The following is a 22709-nucleotide window of genomic DNA, read 5'->3' as shown; positions in this document are numbered from 1 at the left end:
TAGACCTGAGGGTATTCAAGAGGACGATGGAGCAGAAGATGATCCTTGAGACAGAACATTATACCACACACACACACACACACACACACACACACACACTAACAGTCCAGACAAGGCCTCTATCAGGGCAAAAGGTGGGTTTCTCCTGATTCTCTGCTGCCTGTCGGTTCTGTGCACAGTGAAAGTGTGTGTGTGGAGGTGTCACTCCAATTAAAATAAAAGTGTCATGAACAGAACTGATTTGAAAGCAACTTTTTAGTTTATATATTTTGGTTTAGAAAACAAATCACAGTATACAGTACATACATTCCTCCCACAATTTGCATTGAACTAAAAGCGTGACATAAATTCAGTGACAATGTACAATCAGAAATATTTAAAGCCTACCTCAAACAGGACAAGGACTGACGGTCAAAAGCACTGCCTGTAGCCATTACAGAGGAGGAGGTAGCTTTCGTGATTACACAACGCATCCCATTTGTGATTATTGGTTTTCTACAGCATCAAAAAAATAATTTACAAACTCAAACACAAAACACAGAGATTTGGAATTTTCACAAACAAAAAACGGACAAAATGAGAAATAAAAATTACATTTGGTTGGTGTTATAACTAGACACCCAGTCATGCCGGTCACAACTCCATACCATTTCATGAATGAAACTCACAGGCATGAATCTACTGGATCATTTTACAAGTCAATTTGATGTATTATAAGGACATGTGAGCAAATAGTTGACGGGGAGTCAAGGTTTCCCTACATTCCTGAGTGAGCATGAACATGAAGTACACTTGTGAATACAGGCCCTCTCAGCACCCACACCTCCCTCAGAAACCCCTCTGCTGTACCACATCATCCTTAAACTACTGACGACTGAATAGGACAAATATTACCTTTAAAACCGTATTCATGGTCACGAGAACACACATTAGTATAATGTAGATTAACTTTGGCAAAATAGTTTTGCTTTCAGAAAAGCACCCACATGGTTCATGTCTACCGTAAAACCCTTTTTATTTTATCTACCATTACTACAATACAATCTGTCTAACGACTCTCCTGTGTGTAGGATTTAACATTCACCACTAGGGGCGCTACAGTCTGTGGGTGCCTGGGATAAGCATTGCTTTCTACTTTCAGGGCCAACTTTCCGGCATTAAATCACCATTACCCACATTTATCATTTGTCTCAACAAACAACAATAAACTATACCAATGGCAGCTAGATAAACTACTGCAGCTATAACTCTTTATCTGCTCTTCCCATATGGCTTCCAAGTCTGATCACTTTCAGCAAGGAAACATTTCTGATTCTCTTATTTTGCATTTATGTCAGTATCTGCCAACCATAAGGAAAATGCATGCGTAGTATGTGTGTAGTTTAAGAGTGTAGATCTAATCAGGGTCACATTCAAGGTCAACGGGGTAGGTTGAAATGAAGACATTCTATTCCATGCAGTATTCCCGTGAAGTATGTGGTACATTCACACTGAAAACAATCAACACTAGAATGAGGACGATTACATTTGCTACATGTACATACAAAACTATATTAACAGAGGTTATGGCTAGGCTTTAAAAATCGACCGATCATGAAAAAAAAGTAAAGAAAAAAAGCTTATCTTTATATATCGATCTATTGCATCCTTGTAAAAGCTACAAGGAGAGACAGGATGCGCCCAGACAGACAATTTTGACCTTGGGTGACGTTTATATCTGACCCAGGAATAGGCACTGATGGCATGAGTTCCTCTTTAGATAATAGGGTGACTGTCTGTCTGTCTTTTGTCAGAAACACACGCACACACACACACACACACACTCACACACACACACACACACACACACACACACACAAGGTTCACAGGAACTGGTTCATGCTCCTTTAGCGCAGACTAGGTCCTGGCCCAACGTCTTCCGTCTCCATGCACTCTGAGTCATGGTAACGTTCCCTTTTTGTGATTGGTTGAGTCTCTGTTTACACACCAATGTGATTGGTTGAGTCTCCGCACACACAGCGATGTCAAAGAAGTGCTTCCTGAATGATCCGAGTGCAGGGCAGTGCGTATGCCATGTTTTACTGTGTCACAAAGTGTTTCTACTCGCTAAGGCGTCGAACAAAATCATGAGATTGGTAGAAACGCATGCACAGGTGCACACGCACACTTTCACACTCACACATACACTCCGCCATCAGTCTTTCACGCGAGGTATGTTGTATGAGTAGTGGACGAGGGGCAGGCCTCTGCTCTGACAGAAGCAGGCTCGTCCACAGGCCTGCACCTGGTCCGAGCTGTCCGACACAAACGAGTCCCCCTCGTCTGCGTACTCGGACTGGGCCGAGGGCGTGCCGCTGTCCGCCCAGTAGCCCTCCGCCCGCTGGCACGTCCCCGCCCCGGCCGGAAGGGCGGGGCAGCTGTGGGACTTCACCAAGTGTCTGCAGACTGAGGAAGAGGAGGATGAGGAAGAGGCCCGGGCGTGGAGCGCGGCAGCCTCGCACTGCTCACACACCCTCGCCTCCCCGCACAGCTGGGAGTACGCCCCACAGTCATAGCCAGCAGAGTCCCCGCCCCCCACGCCCTGACCACACCCACCACCCTGCCCTGGCCCCGCCTTCACACCCCTGGCCACTCCCACCCGGCCCCGCAGCCTCTGCCAGTCCTCCCTGAAGGCGGGGCTAAAGAACACGTACAAGACCGGGTTCAGGCAGGCGGGCAGGGGGAAGAAGATCAGCGTGACAGACTTAGCGATCTCCGGACCTCCTGCGCTACCGGAGGCGGCTAGCAGGGGGGCGAAGGAGAATGCGGCGACAGGACAGAAGAAGATGCAGTTGGTGAAGATGAGCCATGCGACATGGCGCAGTGCCCCGCTCTGCTCGGGGTCGGCCAGCTCTGTGCGCCCCAGGCGGCAGTACAGCCGCGTGTACACGCCCGCTGTCAACAGGTAGGCCAGCGCGTTGAGCAGCACCAGGGCCACCGTGACCCCCAGAGCCGGGCCCTCGCCCCCGGAGAAGGGCAGGCAGAGAGGGGAGGCCGAGGGCTGGCTGGAGCTGATCAGAGGAAGGCAGGCCGCAGCTGCAGCCAGGACCCCCAGTAGGCCCGCGGCCAGGCTGATGCGCCTCTCTGCCCCCCTGCTCCTGCGCGGTGAGGCTGACACCGCCGCCGTCTTCCCCAGCAGAGGCCAGACCGCCACGCTGCGCTCCACCGCCGCCAGAGGCAGCAGCAGGACGGCCCACTCCGAGGAGAAGACCGCCAGGACTCCCGTGACCCGACAGCCCACGCCCGTCTCCCACCACACCCCAAACTGGGAGAAGGAGCCCCAGGTGGCTACGTCCAGCACGCTCAGCACCCCCACATAGATGCCGGTCAGGAGGTTGGCCAGGGCCAGCAGGCCCATCAGCAGCCTGGCTGGGGGCAGGGAGGCTGGGGACGAGGAGCCCGAAGGCAGGGCCCGCTGGCTGGAGAAGGTAGCAGCCAGAACCAGGCTGTTGCAAACCAGGGAAACCAAGCAGATGAACCAGACTGTCAGGCGGATCATCCAGCTACCCAGGAGATGTTCACACGGCTTGAAGGCTCCTGGAGGGAGGGAGGGAGGGAGGGAGGGAGGGAGGGAGGGAGGGAGGGAGGGAGGGAGGGAGGGAGGGAGGGAGGGAGGGAGGGAGGGAGGGAGGGAGGGAGGGAGGGAGGGAGGGAGGGAGGGAGGGAGGGAGGGAGGGAGGGAGGGAGGGAGGGAGGGAGGGAGGGAGGGAGGGAGGGAGGGAGGGAGGGAGGGAGGGAGGGAGGGAGGGAGGGAGGGAGGGAGGGAGGGAGGGAGGGAGGGAGGGAGGGAGGGAAATTGGGGAGAATTTGTTTTACAAACAAATAGCTACTAATAATAACAATAGCAACATTATATTAGCTGTGTAAAGGATGCAGACCGAAAACAAACATGGTGACAGAGCTACCTGGTGAGGGAGAGCAGTGCATAACCATGTTGATTCTCTCCACCACTTCTCCACCTGAAAAACACGAGGAAACAATGCTCACTTCCTGTTTACCCTCAAAATCACCTTGTCAATGAAAAAAACGATAATATATAGTACATATAATATTTCTTCTTTTTTTTGCCAGTGATCGTGAGATTGTGAGTTCCCTCACCTGCAGCCGCCTCTGGCGAAGGACTCACGATGGAGTCACAGCCCACAAAGGCGCAGCACTGGTAGGCGTAGGGCACAGAGATGGACCTGGGGGTCACAGAGCAAACAAAGATGAACAAGTCTGGCTGGAGATGAGTCTGACCCACATCTCCAAGCAGCTTCACCTTTACCAGACATCAGACTTTATTGTATCAGACAGTACTGGGCTGTGTCCCAATGTCAATGAAAGACCAGCAGTGTTAATAAGATCCTGCAGCAAGGTTAGAACTTGTGAACCAAGACATCTCTTCATTCCATTCCAAACTATGTGTCTAGGCCTTAGGCCTTAGCCACTGGGAGTCGGGCAAGAGAAAGGGTGGTTGGGAGGTGGTGCGTGTGTGTGTTGTTTCTGGATAATTTCCGAGGTGGTGTGCGTGTGTGTGTGTGTGTGTGTGTGTGTGTGTGTGTGTGTGAGCATCAGGGTGTGTCCTCCCGGGATACTGACCTGAGTCTGGGCAGGCTTTTTGCCGTCAGAATGCTCTTCATCTCCAGGTTGCCTGTCAGTTTGAGCTGGTTCACGCCAGTCAGGCCAGCAGTGGGCAGGCTGGTCAGAGAGTTCAAACTCAGGTCCCTGCCACACAGCACACAGCACACAGTCTCCCATCACCCGTCTGCACACCAGCCCCAGTGTCTCACACGCATGTCCACCACTAGGTGGCGATGTGAGGGACATGGCGTGAAGTGGAGGTAAGAGCGTCTACTCACAGGTTGGTCAGAGAGGCGAGGGAGAGGAAGGCATGCCTGTGGATGCTTCGGATCTCATTCCTGCTCAGGTCTCTGTCGGAGACGAGATTGAGCCACAAGATTAGTGTGTGCATATGTATGCACGTAGAGTATGTGTAGGTTTTGTTTTCTGTGTGGCAGTGAAGGGAGGTTAACTCACAACAAGCGCAGGGCAGAGAGACCCTGGAATGTGTGTCTGTCTATCTGCAGGATATGGTTGTGCTGCAGGCTTCTGGAGACGGCACACGCACACAGAAGGAGAGAACAGACAATGTGGGTGATGAGGGAGCATACACACACTGGAGATCAGGCCAATGGGTGAACGGCTTGGATTCCTTTTGAGTATTAAATGTGGACATGCAGTACGTGAGTGTGTGTGTGAGTGTGTGTGTGTGTGTGTGTGAGAGATGTGTCGACTCACATCTCCTGCAGCTGGACGCAGCCCTGGAGGGATGGAAGCTCCTCGATCTGGTTGTAGGACAGGTCTCTGCAGGAGGAGAGGAGGAAGCAGAGGGAGGAGGCAGAGGGAGGAGGCAGAGGGAGGAGGCAGAGGGAGGAAGCAGAGGGAGGAGGCAGAGGGAGGAGGCAGAGGGAGGAGGCAGAAGGAGGAGGCCGAGGGAGGAGGCAGAGGGAGGAGGCAGAGGGAGGAGGCAGAGGGAGGAGGCAGAGGGAGGAGGCAGAAGGAGGAGGCAGAGGGAGGAGGCAGAGGGAGGAGGCAGAAGGAGGAGGCCGAGGGAGGAGGCAGAGGGGTGGAGTCAGTTAAGTCTCACAGTGCCAGGAGTGGTGCATTATGGACAGAGGTGTCTCATGGCCACTCACAGAGTTCTGAGGAGCTTCAGGTCGTCGCACAGGTCAGCAGGAACCGTAGCGATGTTTGTACCAGTCAGGGTGCTGGAAAGGACATGCCAGATATAAAGACTATTACCAGGGTTACGACTCTCCCAGCGTGACAGACACACAGAACACTACCACAGACGGATGTTTCCGGTCCTCTGGGGGGGGGGGGGGGGGTTTACTCACAGGCTCTCCAGGTTGTTGGTTCCAGTGAGGACTGGGAACTCCTGCACCTGACTGGCTCCTCTGAGCATCCTGCAACACAGCAGGTCCAACAACACACTCACGTCAGCCACATCAGAGCCAAGCCGGTAGGTCAGTAGGTTTAAGAGATCTACATCTTCTCAAGATGTGTTCATGTCCTAGAAGCTGACCAGGTCAGGGCTGGGGGGGGGGGAACTTACAGGGAGTGCAGGTCTGAGAGGTTCTGGAAGGCCGAGGCCCCCACGGAGGAGAGAGGGTTGTCGTACAGGTGGCTGGAGTAGGGGACAGGGCAGAAGAGAGAGGAGGAGGGGGAGAGGAGAGGGCAGTGTGTCAGGACTCATCCACTATGCAATAATGGCACCATCTTCTGGACATGTATACCCAAAGGCACACTGATATACAGTACAGTTCCAACTTGCAATGCCATCATTACGTGTGCGAGAGAGTAAAATAGGGAGAAAGAAAAACAGAAAGGCTGCAAATGTGTCGTCCATTTATGTTCAACTTTGTTCTAAATGTGGGTTGGAGGTATAAAGGGTCATCGTGTCGGTACAGGCATTTGACCTTACATGGTTCTGAGAAGAGGGTTGTTATGGAAGGCTCCTTCAGGTATGGCAGCTATATTGTTGCTGTGGAAACCGCTGGAGAGAGGGAACAGACCCAGGACATGGTTAGTACTCCTCACCCCTCTGCAGCAGGCCTCAGAGTGAGGGTAGGTGGTTTAGCATCAGGCTTGCCATTTGAAAAGATGACAAGCTGGTCCCAGTCCTGTGCTTGTGGTCGCTAGTAAGGGGGAGAATGACTCGGCTACTGCCACAGCCCTCCTGTAGAGGACATCTGTTTATTTGCTAAGAGAGCTTGTCGACGGTCAATTTTCGGGCAAACTATTATGTTTGACGTTCTATGCCTATGCCACAGTGGTATTCACCTCCCTAAAGAAAGAAACAGGCTATCAAGAGTCGACAGGATCATCAGAAAGGTCACATACATCAAGCCACATCGCACAGCAGCATAACTGCCATTCTAGTAAACAAATCCTGATGTTCTGTGAGGATTTTTTGGACTTGGATTTTAACATGACTACTACATGGATGTGACCTCAGTTCAAAGGCCGTGTGAAGAGTGTATCGTGAGTGGCTCTAGCACTCCCAGTCAGCACTTTGACTAAGTAGAGACAGCGAGATGAGAAACCTGACTTGTTTTTCATCTAACAAAGGGTTTGGAGCTGTCAGGGTGCCCTCCTGAGTGAACCCTGAGCGTCTCCTCGCCTCGTCGCTGACAGACGAGAGGGGAGGGGAACAAAAGAGGACTAGAAAGGAAAACAGATAGAGTGGTCTGTGCTCTCTGATGCTCCATCCATCTAGACACCCTCATCAATCCCTCAGCTACCTCTCACACACACACACACACACACACACACAGGCCTTATAATTAAAGTGGCATTAGGAAAGTATAACAAATGGAAGGGAATAGTATGATGATGAAAGCAGTCATTAAGGAGTGTACTTCTCTTTAATTTGCTTAGTGTGTGTGCATGTGTGTGTGTGTATACTGGGGGGGAGGGGCCACCATACTCACAGTTCTTTTAGCTTGGGCAGGGCCTGGATGGCTTTGGGGAATAGCTTGATGTTGTTGAAGTTTAGATCCCTGGAGAATGACAGGGAAAGAGGAGATCATTGGCTGTAGATGTATATTACACACCTCACTACCACGCCACACCCATGCAAACACACAACATTACAATATCACCATCTGTTTGTTCAAACCTTATGAAGCTCTCAGAGTACATCACTACATATATCATTGTCATAACAGACAGATAACATTGCTCACAGCATTGATATTAACAGTTGTTTTTATTCTGCTATTACCCCTGGGCCAGTGGGCAGCTCCTAAAGAAAGACAAGGCTGGCTCTAAGGCCTGGTGTCACAGTGCTGCCTGTAATGCCTGCTGTGTCACACTGCTGCCTCTAATGCCTGGTGTGTCACAGTGTTGCCTCTAATGCCTGCTGTGTCACAGTGTTGCCTCTAATGCCTGCTGTGTCACAGTGTTGCCTCTAAGTCCTGGTGTGTCACAGTGCTGCCTGGAGACAGTGGCCAGCAGGAAGTGAACACCGGGAGGGCAGAGCTGATAGTCATCATGGACTCCGCTCCATTTATCCTGGAGCAATTACAACAGGAAGTGGACACACTGACGTCCAGGGAGGGAGGTGGGGGGTGGGGGGGCTCACAGATGTACGCACGCATCCACTCTCACATGCAATGGGAGAGAAAACGAGAGAGAGAGAGAGAGAGAGAGAGAGAGAGATAGAGAGAGGGAGAGATAGAGAGAGGGAGAGATAGAGAGAGGGAGTGTGAGTGTGAGGATAGGGGGAGCAGTACAGAGCTGCGTGCCACACTGTGAACTTACAGGGTCTCCAGGTTCTCCAGCCCAGTGAAGCAGTTCTCTCCAATCTCAACAATCCTGTTGTTGTGAAGATGTCTGGAAAACAACAACAAGGCATCCTTCATCCTCTCTACCTTCACAAAGCTGTTATGTATGAGACAAAACATCTGACGCTTGAGATGTTTCCGGGCAGAAGTATAGCGCACACACACACACACACACTATAAAACCAACTTTTCCATACACCGCATGGCGTCCGATACACTGTGGATGAACAACACAGCACTTCCACATCCCCCAGGCTCCCTGCCTGACAGTAAAACTCCTTCAATCTCTTCCCAAGGTAAGGCCAGGGTCCTGTGGAGCCATCAGGGAGAGCACAGAGCTGTGATCACTAAATCAGCTGTCAGCGTGAGCTCAGCTCTCGTCTACTCAGGTCTGTCTACGCCTGATGGATTCACAGTCTCTTCTTCCTGTTTATTCTCACTGCCCCCCGGGGACACAGGTTTGTCCGATCTTCCTGCAAATGAGGCCCGCGGGCACTGCCATTCGCCCGTGTGTGTGCGTGTGCACGTGCGAGTGTGTCCCAGAGTAAGTGACGTATGTTGATCTATTTAGCTGATAACTCATCTGGTTAGAGATAGAGAGGAGCAGGATGGGTTGTCTGGGTCAGATACTAGCATAGCTGCAGTCGGCTTTTTGTTTGTTTATTTGAACACGTGATTCAGAGCCACTGAAAGGAGACAGTGGGAGGGGAGCCTGTACTCACAGCACCACCAGGCTACTGAGGTTGGCGAAGGCGTGGTCGGGGATGACAGGGATGCGGTTGAGGGCCAGGGTCAGAGCCTGGAGGTTGGCCTGGTGCCTCAGAGAGTCGACGGGGACCTCCGTGAGGTTGTTGTCGTCCAACCAGAGGTGGCGCAGCTGCTGCAGGCCCTCGAAGCTGTCCTCGGGAACCACGGTGATGTGGTTGGCGTCCAGACGTCTGCGGACGGAGGGAGGGAAGAGTGAAAGATGAAGTTGAGGAATGAGATAAGGGACTTTTCCATGATCAATACTGTATCAGCAATTTATGACACGCAACAGTTGTATTCCACAATGTGTTGACGGTGATGCAATCGTAGATCGATACGATTCCTGAGTCGTGGCAGAAAAGCATACTGCTCCTGGTGCTGGAGCACCTCTAACATTGCACCTGTGTCTTAAAGCATAAACCACCAAGATCCAACTCTAACTCAATCCTGACTGCTAGTCTACTGTGTTTTCTGATCCTCCTCTTCATTCCACAAACTCGAACCAAGTTTCCCCTTGTTGTGCTCTCACTCCACCTCTATCTCTATTTCTCTCTCTCCCTCGACATTCCCTAGGAGTCTGTGTTGGAAGCAGCAAGGACTGTTGATTGACATCTTGTTCTCAGAGGTTTCAGACAAACCCTGCTCTGCCAAAATGCATTACTTCAGCTTCAGACCTTAACCCCCTAGGAGGGAAAAAAAAGACATCTGTAGAAAAAGGGAGAGAGAGAGAGAGGTTTAGGCAGAGAAAGAAAGAGAGGGAGAGAAAGAGAGAGTGAGAGAGAGAGAGAGAGAGAGGTGTAGGCAGAGAAAGAAAGAGAGGGAGAGAAAGAGAGAGTGAGAGTGAGAGTGAGAGTGAGAGAGAGAGAGAGAGAGAGAGAGAGAGGGGTGTAGGCAGAGAAAGAAAGAGAGGGAGAGAAAGAGAGGGATGGGGGGCCAGGTCCTACTGTAGACCCAGGCAGTCAGAGAAAGACACTAAGAGACAGAAGAGGAGATGTGGGGGTTGATACTCACAGAGACTGGAGGGCGTGGAGGTTCTTCAGAGATGAACTGGGAACGGTCCTCAGCTGGTTGTTCTGTAACATGCTGAGAAATGGAAAACACATGAGGAACCTGATCGTAGTACGTTCACATCTACTGGTGCATTATCTCTGGTCTCCATGGTGTTACTGGTCTCCATGGTGTTACAGGAGGACAGGCAGACTTCCAAGTGTGTACAGTAATGGAACAGTGATCTACAGGCTGCAGTATGAGGTGGAGATGAGCCTCTGAATATGCAAGGTATTAGAAAAATGCAGCTTGACAACAGTTAATGTTGGGTAACAATGTTGGGGGAACTATAGGAATAGGAGCAGTGTGTGTGTGTGTGTGTGTGTGTGTATGCCCAGTGACAATGTCAAATATCATGTGTGAATCCTACAGTCTGCACTCAAGTACAAATAGCGGCGATAGTTGATCTCCCTTCCTCTATCAGCTCTCTCTGTCGTCACTACTGGGCCCTGGACCCTTTAGCTTCCTGACTGCTACGCCACCACTTCCTGTGTGCTACACCACCACTTCCTGTGTGCTACACCACCACTTCCTGTGTGCTGCGAGCACCACTTCTTGTGTGCTACGAGCACCACTTCTTGTGTGCTACAAGCACCACTTCCTGTGTGCTACACCACCACTTCCTGTGTGCTACACCACCACTTCCTGTGTGCTACACCACCACTTCCTGTGTGCTACAAGCACCACACACAACATGAATGCTCACACTCTCAGGAAAGAGCTGGTCTGTCTCACCTGCTCTCCTGAGTCTCTGTCACTGATTTACTACACTCTGATTTACGACAGTGAAGAAATACTGTATCTGAACTGTTAAACAATTATAGTTTTACAGTGACAGTTGAAGAACCGTGTGTATGAAGTGTACAGTAGGAAGTGTGTGTGTGTGTGTGTTCATGAATGTGTGTTTGTGTGTGTGTTAGACTGGGTTGTGGCCCAGGTAGGCCAACAGGACTTTGGACTCTTGGCTCAATGCAAAGGCAGAAAGGGCATGGCCTTATATGCATGTGTGTGTGTGTGTGTGTGTGTGTACGTGTGTGTGTCATGCAATGAAAACTTAACTTACAGGACTTTAAGCTGGTGGAGACCAGACAGAGCTTCAGGGTGGATGAAGGAGAGATCATTTCCTGCCAGCCGTCTGAGATAGAAAGAGAAAAAAAGAGAGAGCGCAAGGGAGAAATTATGATCCCATTGAGAAATGTAAAAAAAATGGTCAATCATGATTGGCTGATAGATGTTGAGTGTGGTTCATCCTTGGGTCAAATAGTCTAAATATCAGTGAGCATTAGAAGAGCAACCCTTAACTGGAGGAGGCCAGTGGTATCAGGCCCAGCGTGACACCCAGGGACGTGTAAGTGAGATGGCTTGTTGTCACTTCATATGACACCCCGGACATGTTACGACTGGCTCCACCCCCCCCCCCTCTCAAACAACCCATACTCCCCTCCCCCCCCCGGGGCCCATCCTCTCCACCTCCCTCCCAGGAAAGCTGCTGGCACAAGCAGTGTGAAGGCTACTTCCACCAGCGCTATTTTTGAAGAGAGTTCGGCAGTATGCGGTGACTGCGATAGGAAGTTGTAGCATCTACTTAGTTTGAATGCACAAGTCAGCCTACCTGCAAGTTCGACCTGTATGTACATTTAAAACAACTATGAGGGAATGTGAATGAGGGCAAAGAGAGAGAGAGAGAGAGAGAGAGAGAGAGAGAGAGAGAGAGAGAGAGAGAGAGAGAGAGAGAGAGAGAGAGAGAGAGAGAGAGAGAGAGAGAGAGAGAGAGAGAGAGAGAGAGAGAGAGAGAGAGAGAGAGAGAGAGAGAGAGAGAGAGAGAGAGAGAGAGAGAGAGAGAGAGAGAGAGAGAGAGAGAGAGAGAGAGAGAGAGAGAGAGAGAGAGAGAGAGAGAGAGAGAGAGAGAGAGAGAGAGAGAGAGAGAGAGAGAGAGAGAGAGAGAGAGAGAGAGAGAGAGAGAGAGAGAGAGAGAGAGAGAGAGAGAGAGAGAGAGAGAGAGAGAGAGAGAGAGAGAGAGAGAGAGAGAGAGGGGTGGTGGCTGGGCTGGAGACATAGCTGGACTCCATATCAGTTCTAGAGAGATTAGCAGGTGATTTATCACCATGTAACTGGACTCCAGAAGCCAAGCTGTCACAGTCAGCCCAGGCCCAGCCACCCCCCACCCCACCTCAGAACCCAGAGCTGCAGGGTGTCAGCCTGAAAGCCAGGAGGTGTTTGACGAACGATCCATGCTACCTCGGACTGGTACAACCACCCCCAAACCCCCCCACCTCATCCTAGTCTACAACCAAGCTCATGCAGAGACCCCTCTGCTTCACACCTGACCATAACCCCTAACCTGGTTTAGTCCTGCTGAGGTCCAGGATCTCCTCAAGAGGTAAAATCCTTCCAGAACATTCTAACCTAAATACAGGCACTGTTAAGACCACGCAAAGTATAGATGTGGGGGGTGAGGTCAGCTTAAACTCTTCCAATAAGTATAAATAATCCTGTTTCCAGTGCTGGAGAAGGCTGTACTCAACTGAACACAGCCAGAAGTTACTTGTGTTACAGAAGAAAAGTGTTGAAGGGCTGAAACAGAATCCTACAACATGCTGCAAGCTAAAGCCCAACCATAGACAAGACTGTGATCAAACACTGTTTACATGATACATAGCTGTTGTGGTTTACCATAATTGTTAAATTAGGATTTGAAACCCTATATGGCTGTCAGAGAGAGAAACACTCTCACTCTTTCCTTATCTCGCCCTCCCTTGGCTTGACTTGGCCCCCAGTCAAACCAACAGTGATTGCGTCCCAGCAGTAGTTTCATCCTACAAGGACAGTATGTTTTTCCAGCCAACCCTCCAAATCCACCACACATTCAGTCACCTCTGGTTATGCTGTGGTTGACAATTTGTCTGTATAGAATAATGATATAATTAATGCAAATCGACAAACTAGCTTTGAATATTGCCAGTATTTTTACTTAAACCGGCTAAAAGTCCTGGAACCTCAAAGTAAAGGGCCCAGTCTATGACCTCACCGTACCACACACAAACCCGGCAACTAATTGTCTAGGACATCCTTCATGTGGGTGAAGTCCCAGTCCGCCCACTCCCTTTCTCTCAACACGCGCAGAACCCCCCCTACCCCCCAAGGCTAGGCTGAGAGGAAGAATGTGCTTAGCCTTGTTGAGGAAAGACTCAATCCTTCTCCTCTCTACAAACACCCCCTAAGACATGCTACTACACCCTCTGGCTGAGTCACCGGAGGCCCTCACCTTCAGGGAACAGGAAGGAGGCTGTTTATTTGTTTATTGCCGGTACACATTCATACACACACATATACATACATACATACACATTAACTAAATATAGTTAATATAGTGTATACAAATTACAGATGTGTATAGAACACAAGGAGGTTGAGAGAAACTATCCACATGTAGGAGTGTCAATTCCATTGACTGACAGCCGCAGTGGCATATCCTCAATCTAACATGAACATGCACTGACAGCTGTAGCATGTGCACCGACGTTTCCACAGGTGTCATTGAAGCAGGAGAAAGAGACCTACAGGCATGGGGATACCTTGAACACCAAAACATAATTAGTAAGAAAAGTGGAGAGGTTACGTGACAAAACTCTCTTCCTCCCTCTCCAAATCTCCCCCTCTCTCTCCCCCTGGGCAGCAGTGTAGTGACACTGGGAGAGTCCTAGCAGGCTTGCAGACACAAAGCAGCCTTCTGAACATCCATCAGCCTGATCCACCTGAGGCCCTGTTCCACTCAGAGGTTAAACAAACACATCAGTGAACCCAGGGCACCTGTCAATCACAGGTGTTCCGGAACGCCGTAACAGACCATGAATATTCTGTTGGTTTTAGAACATTCAGAGAACAGCTTCACAGCAGGGTCTGGGCAAACACAAATTGAAAATACTATCAAATACCGTATTACTTAACGTTCACACAGTGGAATAAAAACCATGGAACTCTAAGGTACATTTAACACCACTCACATACTTCCTGTTCTTGCTCCAGGTGTGCTTCCTAGTCTACCCTACACATGACAGGTCTGTCTAGGAGGGCCCCTGTGTCAGGGGAAAGGTAACAACGAGCAGTAAGAGTGTAGCTAGACTGCGTTTTTTAGCCCCAGTTGTCATGGAAACCATTGTTTTGCCTCCTTCCTTCCTGCCTTGCGCATTCCTCTGCACAATGCGATGAAAAGTAAATTGCCCTTCGACAAAGCAGACCGAGTAGTGTTTGTAAAGGACTATGGAAAGCTAAGACTGGTCTGGATGAAAGATGCATGCACTGCTTCAAAAAAAAAAACACAAACCGCCACAAAGAGCTTTCAACCCTGAGAGCCCGACATGTTCACTGCTGGTCATTCTGAATTCTCAGGGTATGTTACCTGATATCAGCTAGACAGATCTTATCTACCAGCTGAGCCAGACAGAGGGGATATTTAAAGAGTAAAGAAATGACAAACACACAGGCAGATTAGATAGGAACGCTGAATGGAGCCTTCAGGGATGTGATATTGCCACCCGGCTTAATTCCTAAAAAAACATTTCCAACAGGGAACGTATCGTGAACACGTGGAAAACACGCAGCGTGTCAAACATGACCGCTTCGTTGATAAGTGTTCTTTATGCGGCTGTCAGCAGCTCACTGCTGTGAGAGAAGTGGAGCTGAGAAAGCCACTCGACTGGTAAACGCAGCAGTGTACAGTAGACCTACTGTAGCGCAGGGCAACACGGTAAAGCGCTCTCTTATGACGGCATGGGGAAACAGATGGATGTACTCACAGCTCCTCCAGGTAGGGCAGGCTTTTGAAGACAAAGGCAGGGAGCTCTGTGATGTTGTTCATGCTGATGTCTCTGCAGAAGAGGAAACACAGGATGAGATGAAGGATGACACTCTGAACCTCAGTCGTTAGGAAACACTTGAGATGGTTCAATAATATCGAATCCAACCATGCTGATATTGTTTGTGTGCTGTAACCTCATAACCGCAGTAAGCACAAACTCATTCATGGTGATTTGATTACATACAACACGGTTTTGAATTCCAGGTGAGAGACTATAGGTTAAAGATTAAGTATTAAATAATACCAACAAGTATTTTAGCAGCAACTATGGCATTTAACATAGGGATCTTTTATGGCAGAAGGGAGATATTGTCAGGGTTAGTGTCAACTTTTTTGGATTAGCCTTTCCGACATTAGTCCATACTATCATGAAGTGAGAGAAGAACACCATCCTAGGTAAGCAATCCAATAATGTGATTCTTAAGAAATAAGAAGCATACCCCTTTATTAGGACTGAAGCAGTAATACCTAAACCTTTGTCTGAAGAAAAGTTTCAGAAACAGCATGATTCTCGACAGATTCTCCCATGGAGACAACCAAAGACCTCTTTATGGGTATTTTTTCTTCTTCTTCTTCTTCTTCTTCTTTGTAGGAGCTAGGCCCAGGGGATTCTGGCACTCGCTCTCTCTGAGCCCCAGGAAACACAGACATGTAGCAGCATGACAGGTATGCAAACATAGGAGACCAGCGTAATAATATGGGACTCCAGATATGAAGTACAGAGAGAGATTAACAAGGTGCTAATAAGAAATGTTCCAGCACAACAGCACCAACAATATCACATGGCTTTACATCCAAATGCCCTTTTTAGTGAACTAAAACAATGTATCACATGTTAAGACACACATTTGCAACAAAGGAATACTGGAATACAATGAAAGCAATAAAAGGAATATTGTAGATAATATTATTGTATAACTGAGCTGGTTTGCCTTCATTAAAAAGGACAGGGATAAAACAACATCAGCAGAAAAGGCTCTGACACCAGTTAAATCCATCCACTGTCAGCTCCTCAGAGAGGAGCTACAACTCAACAGAGACAAGCTTTTAACTCTGGCCGGCCATCTTGATTAAGAATCCATTCACAAGCTTCAAAGTGGAGCCCGTAGACACCAGATGTGGAGATGGAGCACAACAGGGCTGAAAAAACATCCTAGGTCCCTTAATGAGGCGAAACTCCCTCCTAAACAGAGAAGTCATCTGTATTTCACTCCCAGACCTCTCCAGAGCAGTGTGCGCGCGTGTGTGTGTGTGTGTGCGCATGTGGCTCTTAAGACCCTCAGAGGATCATTTTGCTTTGCTGCTGCTTAGTCACTACACATAGCAGACACGCACTTATACACACCCCCCCCCCACACACACACACACACACACACGCACACGGAACATATACGGATCATACACGCAGGGAACACATCCATCCATCCACAACGGTAGGTCCCCAATATAACCCGTCTGCTATCTCCCTTTACCATCTGGCTTATTCAATTACCTTATAGCTCTCTTTACAATGGTGCAGGACTCCTTGATCCAGCCTCCCCCCCCCCCCCCCCCCCCTCTTTCTTTATCTCTCTGCCAGCTCCCCTGGTGAGGCTTAGCAGACTGCCGGTGTGGGGATGTCACTGTTGGTGGTCCCATGGATACATTGAGACGTGTTGACAGTACCCTCACATGTCCACCCGCACCATGGAGCATCTTTCACAGGCTGTCGGCTGTAGGCTGAGAGCGAGGGCTAGGGGAAGGGTTAGGGGGATGGCTGGGGGCGCTCAGGAGACACGATGTGGAGAGACAGAGGAGACCAGGGAGAGAGACCAGGGAGAGACTTGTGTGGACAGAGAGGGGAAGATCAAGGGAGGACCAGTTGGACACCAAAAGGAGACCAGGGGGAAAAGGATGTGTCTGTTCAGCAGTTTAACTCATCAGGACCAATCCTGCCTGTCAACCACTGTTCTGAGGGACCCTTTCAAACGCAGCTATGGTAAACTGTTCAACTATTACTGCAGAATCCCTTTTCTGCGTCCTCATTTGACCAAATAAAACACTATTGATTCCTCTGACCCTAAAAGAAACCTTTTCTGAAACCATTTCCCAACTATGTATGGAAAATGTATCAAAATGGCATTAGTTTACTGCTAAACACTATTCACTGGAGGGAGAGAAAACAAGCGCCAGGGAGAGACTTCCATCAAGTCTCGACAGAGCCCTTCTTCAGACTCTTCTGGAGTAGAGTCTGCCAGTCCTGTGCTGATCTCAATCCTTGTTCTGCTACAACAGGCTGGCTGAAACCGCAAGGCACCAACACAACTGAAATGAAACATGAGCAGTTTCCCACCACAAAACACTTCCCATAGCTCATTTATTTTAGAACAATGAGTACCCGTGTGTCCTCTGCAACATGATCAACTATGTATCAATTGTAATTAAATGCCTCTCCTCAGGCAACAAACTTGGAGAGTAAGACAACCCAGTCTAAGTGTGTGGTATGACAGGGAGCCATGCTATCTGTAAAGTGGCTCTCTGGAGGGCCTTGGTTGGTTAGGGTTAGGAACCTGGTTAGAATCTCAGCCAGGGTTAACGTTCCCTCCCAATTATACAAGCTGCTGCCGTTAGTCCACAGACCAGATGAGGTCCTGACCAAAGCCACAGCACAGCCACAGGGGCATACATTAGGTAGCTGGATGAGTGCTGGCTGGATGGCTGACTGGCTGGCTGGCTGGCTGAGAAGCTGGGTGTGTTCTCACAGGCTGGGTGTGTACTGGCTGGGTGGCTGGGTGTGTGCTGGCTGGGTGGCTGGGTGTGTGCTGGCTGACTGGCTGACTGGCTGGCTGACTGGCTTGTTGTTGTGTGTGGGTGCTCTGCTCTGTGAGTACACAGGGGGTGAAGTATTTACCACTTGGGTAATAGGGCCATCTGACCCACATAGCTGGAACGCAAACAACCGTCCTGGTCAGCTAGCACGTCTGTATCAAAATAGTAGAAGAGTGAGAGGACGCTAATATGACAGGGTGAAAGTGAACAACTCTGTTGTTGTTCAGTGAGGACTTTGTACTTATGTTTACTGTTAGTTTCATTCGTTGCAAAGCCTGTCTGTGTTTATAACATAGAAAGCCAAATACAGGGAGAAAGACAGAAGAGAGGGAGAAATAAAGACAGAGAAAGAGAGATAGATAGAGAGAGAACAGTGTGTGAGAGAGAAAGAGAGGGAAAGAGGGAGAAAGAGGTAGGCTAAACATTCTCCCATCCAGCAGTCATCCTGTTTGTGAGCGGGAACTGACTGGCTCCTTTCACCTCTACTGACCACGAACAAAAGTGTCATTCAGCATAAGATGGATAGAGGGCACCAATGGTAAGTATGCTAGCTAGACCACTGGAGTGAAAGACCATTACCCCCCCCCCCCCTCCCTTTTCTGTGCCCCCTCCCTCCGCCTGTGGCTACCCTTCCAAGTCCCAACTTGTGCTTGTTCACGCTATGAAAGGACTTCAATTGAGATGTGGGCCACACTCTCACACCCCCTCCTGTGCACGCATACGCGAGGGCGTGCACATGCCACCAGTGTGCACACTCCTGGCCCTGGGGAGGCTTTGTCTTTTGTCACTCATCATATCCTGAGTGCAGATACCAGGCAGAGCCCTAGCTACATTAAAGGACTGGGGCGGGGGACAGGGCAGGACAGGGCGGGGGGGGGGGGGGGCAGTGGGGGTCTAGTGTGCTGCTGCGTCGAGGGGCCCCCTTTTCCTCTTCATGGCCCCCAGCTTCTCTGTCCTCACCTGTTTCCCTCAGGCACGCCTGCTTCCATTTCAGCTGCCAGGAATGACTTCATGGACACACACCAACAGGCAGCCCCCGCAATCACAGAAACCCAACATCCCTCCACAGTCCCCCCACCGCCACAATAGTCTCCCCCCATTTTGCCCCGGGACCAATGCATGGGGCTAACACAGCACATCAGGCACTGTCAAAACAAAGAGGACAAGCCTTCTCCATTTCCTATGTGCAGCATTGCAGCATATCTTGAGCAAAACAAAATCCCATGCTGGACGTTGGGTTGCTACTTTAGAAAATCCACAACTACCAATCAACTACAATCCTACTTCTCATTGCTCTCCATCCATCCATCCAAGATTCCCCCCCGTCCCTCTCTCCACCCCTGTTCTTGTGTTTGTGCGGTCATGGCAAGCAGCTAGTGGTGGAGGGAGAGGAGAGTGGTTGGAGTAGGTACCCAAACAAAGCCAACCTTCTGGGGAATCATTTCCTGGCCTGTGGAGACAGAGGAGCCTGCAGTGTTCCTGTAAGGCAGCTGTCTGGAACGGAGCTGCTTCTGGCATTATCCGCAAGCGTGTGTCTGTGTGTGTCCATCTCCATGTTCCTCTCCATCAGTCCAGTCCTTAACACTAACCTCATAGGTATGTCAGACCGCTCTTTCAGGAAACATTCCATAGAGGTTGGTGTGTGAATATCTATCATGTTCGTCTCCCTTGTTTTTGCAATTAGCTTCCATCTCAGCACCCCCCCCCCCCCTCCATACCATATCCCCTCTCCTTCTGAAGCAGCCTGACAGGAGAGAGGCTCCACAGCTGCTGTGTGTCTCGTTAATCCAGGGTGATCCCTAACCCGGCCGATGATCTCCATACAAAGGACCCGGGGAGAGGAGGGGGACAGCAAGAGTTCAGGAGACAGAGGGAAGAAAAGAACCTCCACAGTAACAGAAAGAATATGAGAGAGAGACAAAGAGAGAAAATGAGGGAAAGAGAGAGAGAGAGAAAGTGAGGGAAAGTGAGTGTGAGAGAGAGAGAGAGAGAGAGAGAGAGAGAGAGAGAGAGAGAGAGAGAGAGAGAGAGAGAGAGAGAGAGAGAGAGAGAGAGAGAGAGAGAGAGAGAGAGAGAGAGGCTGGCTCTCTAAGAGCGTGAACTGGATTTGTCACATAGTTATGAGCTGAAAAGCATTCATTAAGTAGTATTGATGGCCTTGCACAGAGAGAAAGACAGAAGGCTTCACACATTCTATTGTAAAAACATGGCACAATGTGTTGACTAACGCCACTGCTTGATACATGGTGCACTACTACCAACTTTAAGAAAACAGCCTTTAGAACAACTGAAGGACAATGGTGTGGTTGAAACACAATATTTAAATAATATAACCTATATTATTAATTAACTGACAGATGTATCGGTACTGGTTAGGACAGAAAATTACTGAGGACATGTTTTTACTTGTACATGTTTGAAAGAATTGGAAATTATTTAGTGAATTCTCAAATTTAATAAAGCAAAACATCCTTTGAGTACCAAAACAATGATCTAGAACGGAAGGTTTTAGCATGTGTTTTATTTGTTGTTCTAACAAAAAGATCCATAACACCACTGTGGAGTTCTGTCTGTTTTCTCCAGAGTCCCAGTCCCATCATGCTCGCATAATCCGCTCCTGGTTATCAGAGTATTCTAGACTACAAAGAAAATTCTAGAATACTGCCATGTTCTGGAACTGAAATACTGACAGATCAAAACAAAACCAATCCCAACCATTCTGAGGGTGTATTTGTAATCAAATAAAGGGGTGTGAAAAATACTTGTGTATTTTCATTCTTTAATATAGATACAAAGTAGATGTCAGATTGATCCTTGTCAAGGTCACGTTTGCTTCCTGTTTAGCACATTGGCTCCGTCAAACAAGCAGTGCACAACACACAAGCCCTCTTACACAGTAGGAGGGACTACCTAGCTGATGATTGACTAGCACATTGTGAAACAGTTAAGGCCACATAACGAGGGATGGATTAGTTTCACTTCACTGTAGGCCCATGGAGTAATAATCAACTAGTGTGCTCACCCTCCTCCTCTCTCACAAACATGGCGGGCTTTACATACCATGTTACAAAGACCTGAAGAGACTTTCAACCGAGTATGCACTTGTTTATTTTTGTGCTTACAAACACTTCTTACTTCAGTTCCACGTGTGGGCTTAAATTGGAAACATCCTTTAGGATTTGGGAATTTTCCCATAGTTATTATTTAGACCTGCTGCCTGGGAGTGCCACAAGGGTCCTACCGGCGACGTATATAGAGATTTATCCTTTGTGCATGACTGCTGGTGGAAGTTTTGCTCAGAGTCATTCACTTTCATTGTCTAATGATGCTCACAGCTACATGGTGGATTTAATCCACCAACATTTGCATGAAAAGCCAAACAATAGCCACTAATCTTGGTGGATAGGGATGATATTTGATATTTTCCAAGTTGCGTGTAGTGCTACTCATCCCACTATAATTGTTGCAAACAACCTCTGTTAGATAAACTAAGAATTGAATAAAGACAGGTCCTTGGCCTCCCTTGGGGACATGTTGGAGCACAGCTCTGCATGCTGTGGGAGCGCGTGCGGTTGTGTTTGTGGTTGAGCCCAGACCTGCTTTTCCAAGGCAGGGAAAGTTAAGGGTTAGGGTGCCTGAGGTCTCACCAGGCATCTTCCCAAACAAGGATGATGCAAGAATGAGAGGGATGATGTCCAAAATCAAACCATATGCATCATGTGAATGATAGTAACAAATGACACAATGATCAGATACAGGCAGACCTTTAGAATCATTGAAGTTATTGTATCAACAATGGGATACTAGAAGACAAGCATGGTAACCAACAGAAGACTACATGTTTCTGTGTTTGTTTAGCTGCATCGGCAAGATAAAGTATTGGCCTACTAAGAGTTATTTAAAAGTGACACTCAACACAATGGATACTGTTAGGCTAAAATGTTTCCATTCATTATTAGTAGGCTATTCGTGCAAAATACACAAGAGTAGCCAACCTAGTCTGTATTTCTGACAAGAATATGAGTTTGTTCATGGACCTAACTATTTTAAACGAAAAGGCCAAGAGACAACATTTTTCCACGTGAATGTTAGTGACATTTTACTTACAGGTAGTATGTGAAGGCGCTGAGACCAGCAGGGACTGTGGTCAGACCCTTCCCAGAGCAATCTGCACCTCCGTCCTCGTCGCAGCTGCATGAGGGCGAACAAACTGCCGGAGTAGACTGCCCTTGACCAGCGGCACCATCATGTTGTAAACACAGCCACAAGAATATCCAAACGGCAAAAGGACGCATTTTCAAGTTCGCTTCAGACTGGGCAACAAAGGCCTTTCTGGTAATCTATTCCTGTTCGTCGACTTTTCATGTGCACAGTGTAGCAGTCTGTTTTTCGTATAGGTAGCCTCCTACTAACACAAGGAACACAAGTGTTAATGCTTTGGATCAGGCACACCTAAAAATGTCCGTTCCGTTCACCTCTTTGTCAAACGTGGGACATATTTGAGCGGTTTACCTTTGCGGGTTAATATTCCTACTTGTGTGGCGTGATCACTACCCTACTGCTGGTCCCATGAAAATAAAGTCGGCAACCCTCGCACCCCATATGAGAAATCGTCACCTACGCTTTTTCCGTTTTCGTTGTCCCATTAAATAAACAGAACAGGCGTAGGCTATTTCGTGCTTCCTTTAGAATTACCACTCAATAGATTGTTGAATTTGAAATAAAAAACATAACATGTCGCATTTTTATATTGTTTTCCCTCTCCTGATTTGTTTCCTGTAGAAAAACACAGTCAGCTTTCAGCCATTCCTCACGTTTCCTTCCTTTGCTCCCCCGCCACCACCAGCCCGCTTTACTTGCTCGCTGTATAAGCACCCTAC

General features: G+C 48.8%; 1 protein-coding gene across 2 annotated transcripts; it reads right to left on the bottom strand.

Annotated features, from left to right (window-relative positions):
* Window positions 1–237: 237 nt before the first annotated feature.
* Window positions 238–22680, bottom strand: lgr4 (leucine-rich repeat containing G protein-coupled receptor 4). 2 transcript variants are annotated; one of them, XM_084682869.1, is made up of 19 exons: window positions 22342–22680; window positions 21937–22237; window positions 14960–15031; window positions 11227–11298; window positions 10128–10199; window positions 9092–9307; window positions 8347–8418; window positions 7515–7583; window positions 6506–6577; window positions 6137–6208; window positions 5919–5987; window positions 5718–5789; window positions 5320–5385; window positions 5059–5130; window positions 4881–4952; window positions 4621–4746; window positions 4138–4223; window positions 3945–3998; window positions 238–3576 (listed from the first exon to the last, which is right to left on the bottom strand). In XM_084682869.1, the coding sequence occupies exons 2-19, from the start codon at window positions 22122–22124 to the stop codon at window positions 2195–2197; spliced, it is 2904 nt and encodes a 967-aa protein (XP_084538995.1). In that variant the 5' UTR covers window positions 22125–22237; window positions 22342–22680; the 3' UTR covers window positions 238–2194. The 2 variants fall into 2 exon arrangements, with proteins under 2 accessions (XP_084538995.1, XP_084538996.1); XM_084682870.1 differs by having other exon boundaries at window positions 21937–22234.
* Between the last annotated feature and the right edge of the window lie 29 nt (window positions 22681–22709).

The sequence above is a fragment of the Hypomesus nipponensis genome, chromosome 19 (assembly GCF_054491055.1).
Source record: "Hypomesus nipponensis isolate SF chromosome 19, ASM5449105v1, whole genome shotgun sequence".
Taxonomy (NCBI): domain Eukaryota; kingdom Metazoa; phylum Chordata; class Actinopteri; order Osmeriformes; family Osmeridae; genus Hypomesus; species Hypomesus nipponensis.
Note: the sequence above shows the minus strand (reverse complement) of the source record. Positions and strands in the feature narration are given on the sequence as shown.